At 36.7% G+C, this 15,540-nt stretch overlaps 1 protein-coding gene across 2 annotated transcripts in view; it reads left to right on the top strand.

The window, feature by feature from the left end:
- NEK7 (NIMA related kinase 7) overlaps positions 1-13,154 on the top strand; it is a 169,523-nt gene extending 156,369 nt beyond the window's left edge. For both annotated transcript variants that reach the window (XM_021682732.1, XM_021682733.1), the window contains exon 10: positions 10,164-13,154. In XM_021682732.1, the coding sequence (XP_021538407.1) occupies positions 10,164-10,274 (111 nt within the window). In that variant the 3' untranslated portion in view covers positions 10,275-13,154. The remainder of the gene's footprint in view (positions 1-10,163) is intronic.
- The last annotated feature ends 2,386 nt before the right edge of the window (positions 13,155-15,540 follow it).

Genomic DNA, 15,540 nt, shown 5'->3' with positions numbered 1-15,540 from the left:
ATAGTACTTAGAATTTTTGCAGACTATTAGTTAAATGTTAAAGGTTTTTAACTTTTTTTCTTCCGGAGGCTTATAGGAACTTTTTTTAAAATATAAAGACTAACATTGAGGGAAATTGCTAAGATAATTACCACATTCTGATTATTTAATGTCTGACTTTCTGATAGAAAAATTAGAGACATTTTTTATAATTCATCAAGTCACTATGTAAGTTTATAATCTGGCATAAAGAAACCATTCCATGTTAAAATTCAACTACATTTTATTTGTTTGGAGGGAGTTACTGTTACTTTAATCAATGAGTCAGATTAGAAATAACATTAAAATTGTCACTCGAACCATAATACTAATCTTAATATTTTTGTGTTATCATTTAAATGTATCTCTTACAGATAACGTAGGCCTATATCTCATTATGAGTTTTGTAGAACGCTAGAGAAAATGTTTGGGTTTGCTTTTTGATCAAAGTTGGCCTATGAAATATGAGGGCAGATTGATTAATTTAGAAACTAGATGAACCAATGTTAGAGCTAGCATTCTTCTGAGAATTAAGTAGTCTAAAACTGTCTTTGTCTATCTGGAAGGTCTCCCACTTTTGTGCAGAGGTGGCCATGAGGGAACCTGCAGACCACATTAGGATTTTTCTCAGGCAGTATAACACAGTAACTTTAAAAGCCCAGACTCTGAAGCTAGACTACTTCAGTTCAAATCCAGGCTGTCCTCTTTACAGCCTTTGTGACCTTGGGAATGTTACTCCTCTATAAAATGTCATAGTAGTAGTGCTTACTCTTACCCCAAAGAGTTGTTATTAAGACTGAATCGTTAAGCCATGTGCAAATGTATAGAATTGTGCCTGATTCATGATAAGAACTCAATAAATACCAGCTTTTAGGAAATGGATTTCTCTCTGCTCTGGTACTAGAAATAACATATAGTCAAAGCCCCAGAGTTATCTTATAGAGCATAAAGATCTTACCATATAGAACATGAAAATGTTCAGGGGACTGTATTCCAGTTTTTCACTGGAAACCTAAGAAAACTAACTACTGGTTGTATCGAGCATCTCCATCTAAGTAACGTGGCCTCTAGACGTGTCTCCTGGCTGTGAAAATGAAACTATGAGTAACCAAATGAACCTGTTAAGGGTAGTTATTTAACAACTTAAAATTTGGAAACTGTCTGGCAAAGGTAAGAGTTTTTCCTCTTCCTCTGCTTAATGACTTTTAAACTCTTTATTCTGTCTCTTAATGTTTCTGGTTTCTGATATGTAGGTGACAGTTTTATCCTCCTATTCATGATAGCAGGAGCACAAATAACTCTACCATGTAAAGTGAAACTGTACTTTTGTATACATTCAAAGAAGACAGGGTGAGATGTGACCTTATTTATATAATGTGAATTGTTGTTATCTGGTATGACAAGAGACCATCCATAGATCCATATAAATTTGCAATTTTAAACCAAATTATTAAAGACATCAAACTTAGTGCATGGCTGTTTGTAACATGAAAGTAAGTTTTATGTTCTGATTTTTTTCCCTTTACATTGCCAAAGACTGTTGTAGCTGATTTTTCCTCCACTACATTAACACGTCTATTTAGATATATCTTTAGAACAACCAGTAGTTATCTCATATATATCGAGGAAAACTGCATCCATTTAAGAATGCAGGTCTCTATGTAAGTCTCCCATTTTGTGTTCCAATCTGCCTTTTTTTCAAAAAGGATTTGAGATAACTTACAGTAAAAGACATGACTTGGGGCACCTGGGTGGCTTAGTCAGTTAAGCGTCTGCCTTTGGTTCAGGTCATGATCCCAGGACATCCTGGGATTGAGCCCCATGTCAGGCGCTCTGCTGAGCAGTGAGTCTGCTTCTCCTTCTCCCTCTGCCCCTCCGTCCACTTGTGCTCTCTCTCTCAAATAAGATCTTTTAAAAAAAATTAAAAAGTAAAATAAAAAAAAAGACATGACTTAACAAGTTATTAAAATAGAAATGGAAGTACAAATTCAGAACCAAGGATTAAAGAGAATGTAGGCACACCTATCTTACTGGCCAGCAGAGTTGCCATGGTTGAGCTGTTCATCTAGTTATTGCTTCCTTTCTGTCGGGGCTCAAAGGGCTATTTCTGTTTTTAAGGAGGAAGTATACCAGTTCCTCAGAGAAGACGAAGTTTTCTCCCACTAAATTATAATAGAAATATCTCCTATAAGGATCTGTGAGTAATGTACCAGGCAGTATCTTTAGTAGCAACTATACAGAAAATACCTATGTGATATTTGATAAAAGTCAAAAGCAAGCATTAAAGCATGGTCTTGGAAAGGCAATTTGGCAGCTGAATAAACCCTTGTGCTCCCATGATGTAGCTTCTCGTGGCCTAATTTGATTAAAGGGTAGAGCTAAGATTATCCAAAGTTATAAAGATGAATCTTACCCTATACAGGGTCTTCCCTAAATTTTCATTCTTTTAGCAGGAGTTTGATAGGAGCTATGTAGCACACCTTTCAGTACTCTTTGAACATTCAGATTTTTCAGTCTTCAATACACCGTTAAATATTCTTTGACAAGGACTTAGAATGATGGATTCTATTCTTCTGATTTGCTTAAGAGAAAACAAACAGCAAATCAGCTTTGACACCGTTGATTAAAGCCGAGGCATCTCACCACTGTGTTCATTGGATGGAAGTCAGACCAACCTCTTGAGTATTTGAATAAAGTACCTAAGACGCTAGCTTCTCTACTTCGTGATGGCCACCACATAACTAGTATTTTCTATCGATACCTAGTAACTCATCTCTCTTGATGGGAACTCAGATAATACCTCAGACTAAGTGATATCCCTCTATAGTGGTAATGATTTGAAATTCAACCAGTTAGAAATCATTATGCATGCAGATCTGTATTAGTTGTAATGAGGAATTCAACCCAAAAGGCCAAGTTAGATAAAAGTAGGCAAGCTCTCAACAATGGGAAATGGAAAAGGCCTGCATTAAAAATCAAATGACTTGGGTCCAGTTCAGATTTCACTATTAATTTTTTAATAGGTTCTTAGGTTTGTTTGTTTTTTTTCCTCTCTAAATTGAGATTGTTAGGAGAGATTACAATACTTAAAAATAAAAGGATATGGAAGATTTTGTAAAATATTAAATCCTATATAAATACAGGATTTTTTTTTTTAAAGATTTTATTTATTTATTTGAGAGAGAGAGTGAGAGACAGCATGAGAGGGAGGAGGGTCAGAGGGAGAAGCAGACTCCCCGCCGAGCAGGGAGCCCAATGCGGGACTCGATCCTGGGACTCCAGGATCATGACCTGAGCCGAAGGCAGTCGCTTAACCAATTGAGCCACCCAGGCGCCCATAAATACAGGATTTTTTAAAATCCGGAATGATACCTGCCTTTAAGTAAGACTAAATTAACATATGAATATTTAAGAGAACCGTACGGTGCAAAATTATGTTCGGTATAGGTAATAACATTTCACTAAAGCTGTCTCCTTTATCTTCATGATCTTGATATAGGAAGAATCACAAAAATTGTTTAATATATAGAATTCAGTTATTTAGATATAGATACAGAATTAAACCCCAAATTCAGGAATTCACAGTTCCACCCAAATTGCGCTATGTTCATACCTCAAATGTGATACCTTCAAAACTTAGTGGCCCTGTTGCCCCTGCAAAGTCACTCTTCCTTCTTTGTCACCTACTTCTGTTAGTGGACACAGTATTCTTTCACATTCCCTGGTGAAAACTTCCGATGAACAATATTTCTTGCCTGAAATCTTACAGGAACATTATTGAGTGTTCTGCTGGTATTGCTGTCTTTTTGCTCTATTCCAAGAAAATACGGACTGAAGTGCACCTTTAATGACCTCTCCCTCATGGCTTAAGTACTGACTTCCTGTGGCCTATAGCAATAGATTCTAAACTCCTTAAGCCTTTCCTTTACTTAGCCTCAGTTTATCATTTCATCCCTGTTGCTTGCTCCCCAGTCATGCAGAAGTACTAGCTATTGCTTCACACATCTCACACTTTCTTTAGCTCAGCGCCTTTGTTCAGTCTTTTACCTCTGCTTAGATTCTTCCCTGCCCTTTTATATATCAAAACTGTGTTCATGCTTTGGACCTTCGCTCAGCTGCCACAACCACAAAACCATTCCATTTTCCCTCACTCAGAAGTTACCCATTCATTCTTTCATTTAACATGTCAGTGAGCACTTACTGTTCATATAATATCCATCCTCCAGGTCTTTCAGTTTAATAGGAGAACACAGGTATTAAATGAAGTACAATAAAGTGTTATAAAGGCTTTAATTAAAGCACATGAACACCTGAAACTAATATAATGTTAATGTCAGCTATACCTAAAAAAAAAAAAAAAGTATGTGAAGGGTATGGTGGAGGGCAAATAGAAAATATTGAGTTCTGAGAGCACCTGGATGGCTCAATTGATTAAACATCTGTCTCATGATCTCAGCTCAGGCTTGATCTCAGGGTCAGGAGTTCAAGCCCCAGGTTGGACTCCACACTGGGCATGGAGCCTACTTTATATATATATATTTAAGTTCTGCATGGCGACAGAGTTGTTAAGAAAGGCTTTAGAGAATGAGTAGGTGACAGGCAAGAGAGTAGGGGATTTTGAGGCAGGCTTTATAAGCAGAGAAGCAACATACACAAAGATTCAGGGCATAAAACAGTTTGGTGAGCACAGAACTGAACACTTTGTTATGGTTAGAGTGTAGAGTGGGGCTGGAGGGAGGAGGGGTTTGGGGCTAAATATGAGGCTGGAAAGGTAAGCAAGAGCCAGATGTTAGAAGCCCATAATAAACCATGCTAATGGTTAGACTTTGTAGAGGGCAGTGGGGAGGCATTGAAATGTTTAATGTTGAAGTGTGGTCAGCTTGGTGTTTACAGGCAGTGCTAGGGAGATTGGAAGAAACTGGAGGTAAAACTGTCAGTGGGAAGATTATCCCTTGAGTGTAAGCAGTGGAGCCTAAGGCAAGAAGAAATACAGTCAGGAAACAGTAAGTCTTGGTTGGTGATTGTTGGGCCAGGGGGAGGAAGTATGAGGAAGTGTCTCCTATGAATTTCAGATTTCTGGCTTGAGAAATTGGAGGCACTGCCAAGATAGAACTGGTTTGGGGAGGAAAATAATAAGATCTCAGTTCCGAACATGTTTAATATGAGGTATTCTTAGGTAGATATGCTCAGAAGCCAGGCAGAAATATGTGATTAGAGCCCATGAAGAGGTCTGGCCTGAAGATACGTATGTGTGTGTGTTCCTCAGCATGTTGTGTTGGTGGTTATTAAAACCATGGGAGTAAGTAAAGTTGTGTAGGATAGAAAGGTGTAGAGAGAGAAGATAAAAAAGGTAAGGAAAGAAATGAACCTCGGAGCACACTGACAATAGAGGGACTGCCAGAGGAAGCTAAACCTACAAAGGAAGGAGAAGTCAGAGAAATGAGAGGAGAACCAGTATGGAGTCTTGGAGCCAGAGGAGGAGGCAACTCCCAGCAAGGCTGTGGTTCAGAAGCATCAGCCAGGCAGAAAGGGTGAGTAAGCGGTAGACAGAAAAGAGTTTGTTAGATTTAGCAAATTGGAAATGCTGCTAACCTTTGCCAGAGTGATTTCAGTGAAGTACTCTTGGGGGTGGAGGAGATGAAAAAGTGATTATAGTTGGCTTAAATAAGTAGATTAAGGAAGTTGATATAGTAAGGATAGTGGGTTGTTTTTTTTTTTCCACCCCGAAGACATTTGGCTGTAGAGCAAATACATTAGATGGGGCAGTGGTGAGGAAGAGAAACTTGACTATACTTAGAGACTATGATGAAGAAATCAGCAAATGAGGAGAGGTTGAAAATATGGAAGAGTAATAATAGAATAGTCACTCATTAAATATTCATAGCAGGGCGCCTGGGTGGCTCAGTCGTTAAGCGTCTGCCTTCGCCTCGGGTCATGATCCCAGGGTCCTGGGATCGAGTCCCGCATCGGGCTCCCTGCTCTGCGGGGAGCCTGCTTCTCCCTCTCCCACTCCCCCTGCTTGTGTTCCCTCTCTCGCTGTCTCTCTCTCTGTCAAATAAATAAATAAAATCTTAAAAAAAAAAAAATTAAATATTCATAGCAAACTATATTTCAGGTACTGATGTATAATGGTGTATAATGTATAATTTCTTGGAAGAGATCCCAGTGATAGAATTGAGAGTAGTAGGAAAACAATATTCTTCTGATGCTAGAACAGAGATGATATGGATCAGGTATTGATAGGTTAGGTTGAGATACTGAGGAAAGCTTAAACCTAACTATTGATTTTTCTCTGTGAAGTAGGAGGTGAAAAAGAATTGAGGGCGTGACTACAGATTAGTGAAGGTTGAAATTAGCCATTGTGGGAAATGGAGTTTATCAGGCAAAACATTTGGATTACAGAACAGCTTTTACGGTCTAACTGCAGTTGGAACCATGAATCTGGTGACTCCAGACAATATGGAGTCTGCAATTTTCTCCAGCAGTCCTTCACATCCTGGTAGAGAAGCAAACAAACAAAACAATTGTCAGGGTTGATATTGTGAAAAGACAAAGGATTATTAATGGTGCTGCCAAAGAAGTGGTTAAAGGATTGTGCTATGAGGTCTAGCCTGGAAATGAATGACGTAAATCCAGAAGCAGATGACTGACGAGGAGGAAAGGTATTGGAAATGGTCTCAAATCAAAGCACAACCATACTGGGAGACAGGTGTGAGCCCTGGAAGGACAGGAGCTTGTGCCCACATTTCTTACATGACATAGGACATTGTAAGACTTAGGCTGTGCCCCTGGGAGGCAGAGACTAAAATGGAATGAAAGTGAAGATTAAGGCCAGGTCATCAAGAAGTTTGTTTTGGATAGAGGATCCACATGGGCGTCACAGTGACCAAAGATGTGGTTGTTGTACTTGGGATGAAGAATGCTGTTAGCTGGATGTCCTCAGTGAATGAGATGGAACAACTCGGAGTTAGGTAGATGGAAGGAAAAAGAGGAAAGTAATGATTGTCTCTTCTGAGCAGCCATCTACAGTCTTTTTGCCTCTATCTCACAAATACCTCTTGAGATACCTATCACTTTGTTTTTTATAATAGAATTAGTTATATGATTTCCTCAGTCTCCCTCAGTCTCACATTTGCTTCTTTGCCAGTCCTTCTCCCCCCACTAGATTGTAAGCTGTCCAAAGGCAGGTGCCATGTAGATTTCATTTACTGCTTTATCCTTACTACCATTATAATAAAGTGTCTGGCACATAATAAATGCTCAATAAGATTTTATTGAATGAATGAATGAATGAATGAATGGAGAAGGGAGAGGTAGAAAGGAAATAGGGTCAGATAGGAAGGAAAATGAGTCATTCTCTCAAATCCCATCCTGGACAATAGGCCTTCCTTTCTGGGCTGGTTCTTTTTTTTTTTTTTTTTTTTTAAGATTTTATTTATTTATTTGACAGAGAGAGACACAGCGAGAGAGAGAACACAAGCAGGGGGAGTGGGAGAGGGAGAAGCAGGCTCCCCGCAGAGCAGGGAGCCCGATGCGGGACTCGATCCCAGGACCCTGGGATCATGACCTGGGCCGAAGGCAGTCGCTTAACCAACTGAGCCACCCAGGCGCCCTCTGGGCTGGTTCTTTACCCTGATTTACCCTCAGTGTCCTCAGATGCCAGCATAGTGCTCTACTCTAGATGAGTGAGAATCGCCACTCAAGCATATTTTAATTTTAAAGGATCTTATTTTCATAGTTTATTAATTTGCTTATTAGATAATTTAGGAAAAAATTTATCAACAGATTGATTCACAAATATACTGAGGTATGCATATTTTATATCGTATATGATTTTATACTACGTGACTTGTTAGAAACTTCTCTGGAAAAGATAAATCTTTATGACACAATGAACTACACTTCGGATGGAGATCCAACCACATAAGAAAGAGGAAAAGCAAAGGCGGTATTGCTCTGGCTCTGTCTACTGTAGCATTTCTGACTCTCCTGTCGGTCCTTAGGAAGGCTGTCCTGAAGGAGGGGTAATAAAGCAGAGGCTCAGGTGCCATCCCCACTCCCTCCCCATTTACTGTATTCTTTACTACACCTGGTTCTCATCTTCCACTTTGGAGAACCAGAGAATCTTTGTCCTCTTCAACTAAATTTATATCCAGCTATCTTTAATCTTGGGCACTTTTTTTTTTAATTTAATTTATTTTATTCTTTTTAAGATTTTATTTATTTATTTGACAGAGACACAGCAAGAGAGGGAACACAAGCAGGGGGAGTGGGGGAGGGAGAAGCAGGCTTCCTGCCGAGCAGGGAACCCGATGCGGGGCTGGATTCCAAGACCCAGGGACCATAACCTGAGCTGAAGGCAGACGCTTAACTACTGAGCCACCCAGGCGCCCCTCTTGGGCACTTTCTTTTCTGGGCAGGAGAACTTGAGGACCCTTTGCTACAGTAGGTTGGAAGTTTCACCCAATTCTGACCTAGTAGACTGGAAAGATGAGGCTTCTGGACCGGTTTGAAGGATGTGGTAGTTCTATTCAGTCAAAAATTGCCATTACATCTATGTGTATTCTGGTTAAATAGAATGAATTTTTGTACCACAGTTATCTTTTTCTGTCATCTTTTCTGCTTCTTTTGTCATTTTTATCTCTAAACAAAATATCTGACAACTAGGTGACCTGTTAGAATACATTATCTTTTTAAATACAAGTATCATTATAAATGCTTTTCCTCCTGTTTTCTGTATTGTGTATAATTGAATGTATTTGTTTTTATTTTAATGGGTAAAATGCCAACCTCTTTCTGATTTAAATTTCTCTTAGATCGCCATAATAAAATGCCTTGTGTATTGTTGTACCCCTTAAGGATGTTTAATGCTGTTGTCTGCTGCATTGCAAGGAATATAAATTGAAATCCTCAGACCCTCTCAGTGGGTATAATATTACCATTAACATTTACTACATGCTAATAACTGGCCAGAAAGAATTAATGCAAGTTTTCAAAATATCTAAATTATTCCTCAAGACATGCATACAAAGCCAAAGAATCTGGCTCTTCCTCTTTATTTGGCTTATCATCTGTGAAAGACCACATACAGTGTTACGAAGACACATAGTGTCATAAACTGATGGCAGTTGGAATTGAAAATGAAGTTCCATATACTTCTACTCAGTGGCTCTAGGACTAGATGGAAGGATTTTTTCTTTTTTAATTTATTGAAGTGTGCTTATTTCCTGTAATATAAATAAGTAAACTTCAGCTCTTTCATCTATAAAGTGAAGATGCTAATACTGCTTTATGCAGTTGAGTATTAGAATACTATTTGTAATTTACCTTGCTTATAATTTATTCTAAGTTTAGAAGAGTGCTTTTTCTTTAATATGAAACTAATAAAAACATATTTATATAAAATGGTTTATGATAAGTGCATATGATAGCTAACCTACCCGATGCCTCATATAAACTTAGATCTATAGATATAGTGTATATAATTATGAAAATTTAAACTTACAATCAAGGCTAATGTAGTACATTCTAGATCAAATAAATATGTATAATATATCTACAGTTAATTTAGAGCCTTAGAGTTAAAAACCTGTTGTCCTTCATGACTACTGTCTTCTGATAAACTTCTTTGAAAAATAGTAAAATCATTTTAAAGCCTCTGATTGTAGACACTACCTTTTGCTTGACATTAATACCCAACCAATGACTATACATACTTCTTAGACTTTTCAACTAATTGTAAAATCATTGACAGCAGTCATATATATTCTTTTTTTTTTTAAAGTTTTTTCATTCTAATTCTAGTATAGTTAACATACAATGTTATATTAGCTTCAGGTGTACAATGTAGTGATTCAATAATTCTGTACCTTACTCAGTGCTCATCATAAGTGCACTCCTTAATCCCCCTCACCGATTTTGCCCATCCCCCCACCAACCTCCCCGTCAGTATTCTCTGTAGTTAAGAGTTTGTTTCTTGATTTGTCTTTTTTTTCCCTCTGCTCATCTGTTTTGATTCCCAAATTCCACATATGGGTATTTAGTCACAAAATGTACTTTCCTTGTAAATCTGTATCTAGTCAGAATATTTTTAATGACTAACTGAAATGGTTTTTTAAAGCATTTTGTATTTTCTTTCTCTGTAGCTACGACAGTTAGTGAATATGTGCATCAACCCAGATCCAGAGAAGCGACCAGACATCACCTATGTTTATGATGTAGCCAAGAGGATGCACGCGTGCACCGCAAGCAGCTAAATAGGTGGAAGATCATGAAGAACATAACCAAAATAATTTAAAGTATTTTTGTGCAAATCATACCTCCCCGTTTTTGTCTGGGTGTTAAGATGAATCTTTCAGAGCTAATGTGCTTTGAATCCTTAACCAGTTTTCATATAAGCTTCATTTTGTACCAGTTTAAGTCGCCTTCTTGCAAACCCCAAATGACTTTGGATAGTCAGATTGCATGTTAGGAGAGTAAATGAAACTTAATGGTTTTTAATGGCTAAAGGTTTTTAGAATTATTTAGATTTTTTTTTTGCTGATAAATTGTGTTCAGATAGACTCTCAGTGCCAAATATTGAAGGTGCAGCTTGGCACTCATCAAGATAGACTTGTAACCTGAGGAAAAGTATCTGAACATGTGACTTGTTTGCTTTTTCATCATTTATGGACATTTGAGATTAACACAATTGTGAACTTTTGTGATTATTTTATTTTTAAAAGTTTGAAGTATGTGTTTTAGTTCTTAGCATTGTAGCTTTCAAATGTAATTCTTAAGGTAAATGTAGACATAAACTATTTGAGAAACACTTAAAATTCTTAGCTTTTACATTCAAAATGCAACTCTTAAATGTGAAAAAATTGGGGGACAAAATGTGAGTCAGACACTGAAGAGTTCTTTGCTTTGTTTTGTCTTGTTTTAATATCTCTGATAGTCTCTTTGCTTTATAGTGGTATAAATGAATCCATTTAAAAAGTGGTTAAGGATTTGTTTGGCTGGTGTGATAGTAATTTTGAAAGTTGCACATTGCCTGAGGCTTTTTTGTGTGTGTTTTTATTATTGTTTGTACTTTTGAAAAATCTTTGAATAATCTTGTAGTACTATATTTCAAGTTCTTTATAAATTTAAATTCTCTCTTCATAATTGCACACTATCGTGTAAGCATGTTTTTATTCATAGATTTTATTGAAGTTCCGATTGGTCCCCTTCAGAAATTTTTTTGTATTCTTCAAGTTACTTTCCTATTTATATTGTATGTGCATTTTATCCATTATGTTTCAGATTTTCTGAGAACATAGTACCCTTTAAAAAATATTTAGTATACCAACACTTATCCTGGATTAAAAACATTTTTTTTTTAACTTTTTAAAATTTGGGCCACCCTGTATGCGTGTATTTTGTCTTGTTAGAGAGAAGAAAGGATGTGTGTTGCACTGTACCTGTGAATGTTGACACAGTTTCAATGCATTTGACAAGGTTGTAACTTGAGAATATGTTTAAAGCAATGGGAACTGGCCATTACCACAGCCAGAATTTTTATAAGATTAACATTTCTGTTGAGAAGCTTTTAAGCAAAGTACTGTATTCATGCATGAAGATGACAGAGATGGTAACGCTTCATTTAGTTTAAGGAAATAGGCCGAGTTTAGTAAATGCTGTGGAGGAGACGTTTTCCCTGAATGCCTTCATGTTAGTGGTGACCAGTTCTTCACAGAATTGTGAAAGCCAAAAGGCTGAGTGGCAGTCACTGTTCAAGGACACCACGCCACCCTATAAAACCCTGGGATGGATAATCCTGCTGACGTGAAAGCCTCATGTTTAGAGAATACCTACCTTTAGCTGATGTAACAGCTGGTTTTGTCTTCTCATATAAGTATTTTTCTTACACTCATTTGAGTACTTTCAAGTAATTTGTAAAACTTTATAAGGGCAAAAGCATAAACTCTTTTTTCTTCCAGAATGTAATCAGTTATGGTATCTGAAGGGTAATTTTTTCTTGGGATAGACAGAGGGCACCTGGGTGGAGGGCCAGATACATTGTTTTTACCAGATTCCAGTTACTTACAGCTTTTACACTGAGCACCCATAGATTTGTCTCCAGAAGTATGAGCAAGTAGAATTGTTTTTGTTGACCGTTAGTGTCATATGTTCATCTTATTGTAATATAATTGAGAGGAAATTGTTCTGTAGTTGGAACAGATAATCTCCCTTTTTCTTGCAATCTTTAAAAATACATGAATCTAAAATTCATTTGCTTAACCCCTCACAGTGACTTTTAAGCAAAGATTTAAGCTTTTCTTTTCAGTGAATCTCTCTGCTAGAAGGAAATAGCTGGGAAGAATTTAATGATCAGGGAAATCCATTATTAATTTCTACATGTGGAAACTTTTTGTTTTGGATATTGTATCTTTTTCCTATCTAAGTGTTCATATTTTTTTCCTGAGGAAACCACTGTGTAAACAACAAATTTTAATTTTGAATGAGATCATTTCAAAGAATTATGAAGATGATTAGAAGTTTTAATTTTTTGTAATCACCTATGAAATATTCTCTCTATATTTCTGTTTATAAGCAAATTTTGTACTGATTAAGTAAAACATTTGAATTGAATTAGGAAACAGTAAAATGAAAGGTACATGTGCTTCTAAACCTTATTTAGACATTGGTACCAGTTCCCCAGAAGAAAATGTGGGGTAACTTTGTTTTGTATGCTTAGGTTTAGGAATGGTGGATGAAGGGTATTCCTATATAAATAAAGTGCTCAACAATGTGCAATGATTGTAAATTTAGTAAGGTATTACAGCCATTTCATGAATGCTTTACCATTTCACATAGTACCTATTACAAAACACCTTTCTTGGATCAATATACTTCAGGTGTTGCTGTTAACATTTACATGATATTTATTTTAACCAAAATGTTATTCATATTAAGTGTTTTTTCTTTAAAATGAATGTATTGTTATAACCCACAAATGCATAATTATCCTATGCCTCATATTTCAATAGTACTGTAATATGGACTTCTTTTGTGAAATACTTTTATTTTGTTATGCTTCAGATACACATACTAAAAAGATTCTGTTGTTAGCTTTGAAAATTGTATAATACCCTAATATAAATAAAAATATAAAATTAAAAAATGGTTACAATAAAATTTTTATGTATCTGTGAATTTTTTTCCCCCCTAAAGTCGGCCGTTGTTTATTTCACTTAACATTTAACCTACAGAAGAAACAGTTCTTGTTCATTTCCATGACTTTACCATTTTGGGAGAGGCGTAGGAATTGAAACAGTTGAGGGTGATAATGGAGCTCTGACAGATGCTAAGTAGTTTAATAAATATGCATTAAACTAAGGTACCTCTTCACATGTTCCTGCTCTTCTTCAGCACATCATTTTCTGTCTTTGAATAAGAAAAGTTTTCTCAAATTATAAAATTATAAGTCCAAAATTTAGGCAACAGATTCCATTCCTGTCACTGTAATATGCTGCTAACAATATTAGAAATAGTTTGAATGCTCTTTTCACATAAAAAGTGAAAATTACTTTCTACAGCTGGAAATGTTGAGGCTAAAAGATCTTTAGGGGTAAAATCCTCCAGGCTGATGGTAGAATGATGGGTTACCTTTCACATCAGGATCACATTCCAAATAGACTGTGGTGAAGAAAAGCTAATTTTGTAACCTGTGATTTGTATGAAAAAAACCTTTAGTCTGACTGTGTGTATGCGCACACACACACACACGCATAGTAATAGTAAATTTTAGCCACAAGAAAGTGACTAGTTACAAATTTTATTTCAAAAGTATGTTGGTTAATTTAAAAAGTCAGTGCTGGGCATATATGTTTAATGTATTATTAATTGGTGCAGCAATATTTACCACTGAATTGGTACAAAAGGATGACAACTGCAATAAAACCCTTAATCAAAAAACTTCCATGGAGTTGTTACATTATCTATTTTTAATTACATGTAGGTCTCTAATACAATTAATGACGAATTAAAACAGACTCATCAGATTAATTATCAGAGAAAGATGCAAAAGTTTGCAATGTGTATCTTGTCTTTGAGAGGTTTATTTGAAAGAGTTTCTTTCTAGTTTTCTTACCCATTTCTTGTTCACTTGGGTCTCTAATTTTAAACCTTAGGAGGTAAAAATAAAGTAAAAGGAAATTTTAAAGTTTGGCTTTGTGACCAGGGGTTTTTTAGAAGTAAATTATTTTCAGGGCACCTGGGTGCCTCAGTCGTTAAGTGTCTGCCTTCGGCTCAGGTCATGATCCCAGGGTCCTGAGGTCAGGCCTCACGTCAGGCTCCCTGCTCAGCCAGGAGCCTGCTTCTCCCTCTCCCACTCCCCCTGCTTGTGTTCCCTCTCTAGCTGTCTCTCTCTCTGTCAAATAAATAAGTAAAATCTTTAAAAAAAAAAAAAGGTAAATTATTTTCACCGTGTTACAATGCATAAAGATAATCTTTTCCACTCCTTTCTAGAAACATAATCCTATGGATAAATTATTTAATTTCTCTAGAAATTCCTAACTCTAAAGAGAATTACAATACCTTTTATAAAGGACTGAATGTGATGCCCGGTACCAAGTGGGTGCTTGTTCAACAGAACTATTACAGTGTAGTGTTGTAGTGTAGAAAAGAACACACGTATGTCTTCTCTGGCTCTAGCTTCATCTATTTTTGCTTTGTTCTCTCCATTCTAGCGCCACTGCATGGTTTCTTAAAGATCCCGAGCTCTTTCTCACCTTAGGGCCAATAAAATTGCTTAAATAGCTCTCCCATTTAGAAAAGAAAAAAAAAATCCTATCAATCTTTCATGACTGACATTAAATGTACTTTTTCAGGAGCCACACAGACCACATCCTGTACTTTTCCTTTTGGCACTTAACCCAACTGTATGTAGCCAAATGGTTACTTGTGTGATTCTTTGGTTACTTTTGATCTCCCTACTAGAACCTAAACTCTAGATGGACAAGTACTTGCTGTGTTGTTTAATGTGATGCCAACACTTAACACAATGCCCTATTGGTAGTCACTCAACTTATTTTTGTTGAATTAATAAATGGACATTTTAATGCTGTAAGTGGAGTTGAGCACTTCAGGGGACTGTGCAGAGATGCAAAACCAGCAGAAATCAGGAGAGGCGAGGGCAAGTAAGGGGGTAAGAGAAGCAAACACAAGCTAAACTAGAAGAAAAATTTTAAGTTACAAGTTGCCATAAATGACGAAGTTGAAGGTAATAGGGATTGACACCTGGCTCCTGGACTTCCTGAGGAGGTCATGGTGATACAGGTTCAGTAGGAGACTGGAGTGGAAAACAAATTCGGGTAAAAATAGGAATGATGATGGCAGATGAAGCAAAAATAGAAGGTAACCAGAAGGAGTCATAGCTCAAGTTTTAAGATAAAGTGAACTTAAAATGGTTTGAAGATTAGGAGAGGTAGCATGTGGAGAAGAAACTGAAGGGACAGGGAGTATATATGATAAGAAAGAGAGGATTTATTCACTAAGCCC

Source organism: Neomonachus schauinslandi, chromosome 6 (assembly GCF_002201575.2).
Source record: "Neomonachus schauinslandi chromosome 6, ASM220157v2, whole genome shotgun sequence".
Classification (NCBI taxonomy): Eukaryota; Metazoa; Chordata; class Mammalia; order Carnivora; family Phocidae; genus Neomonachus; species Neomonachus schauinslandi.
The sequence above is the reverse complement of the archived record's forward strand: the minus strand, read 5'-3'. Positions and strand labels throughout refer to the sequence as shown.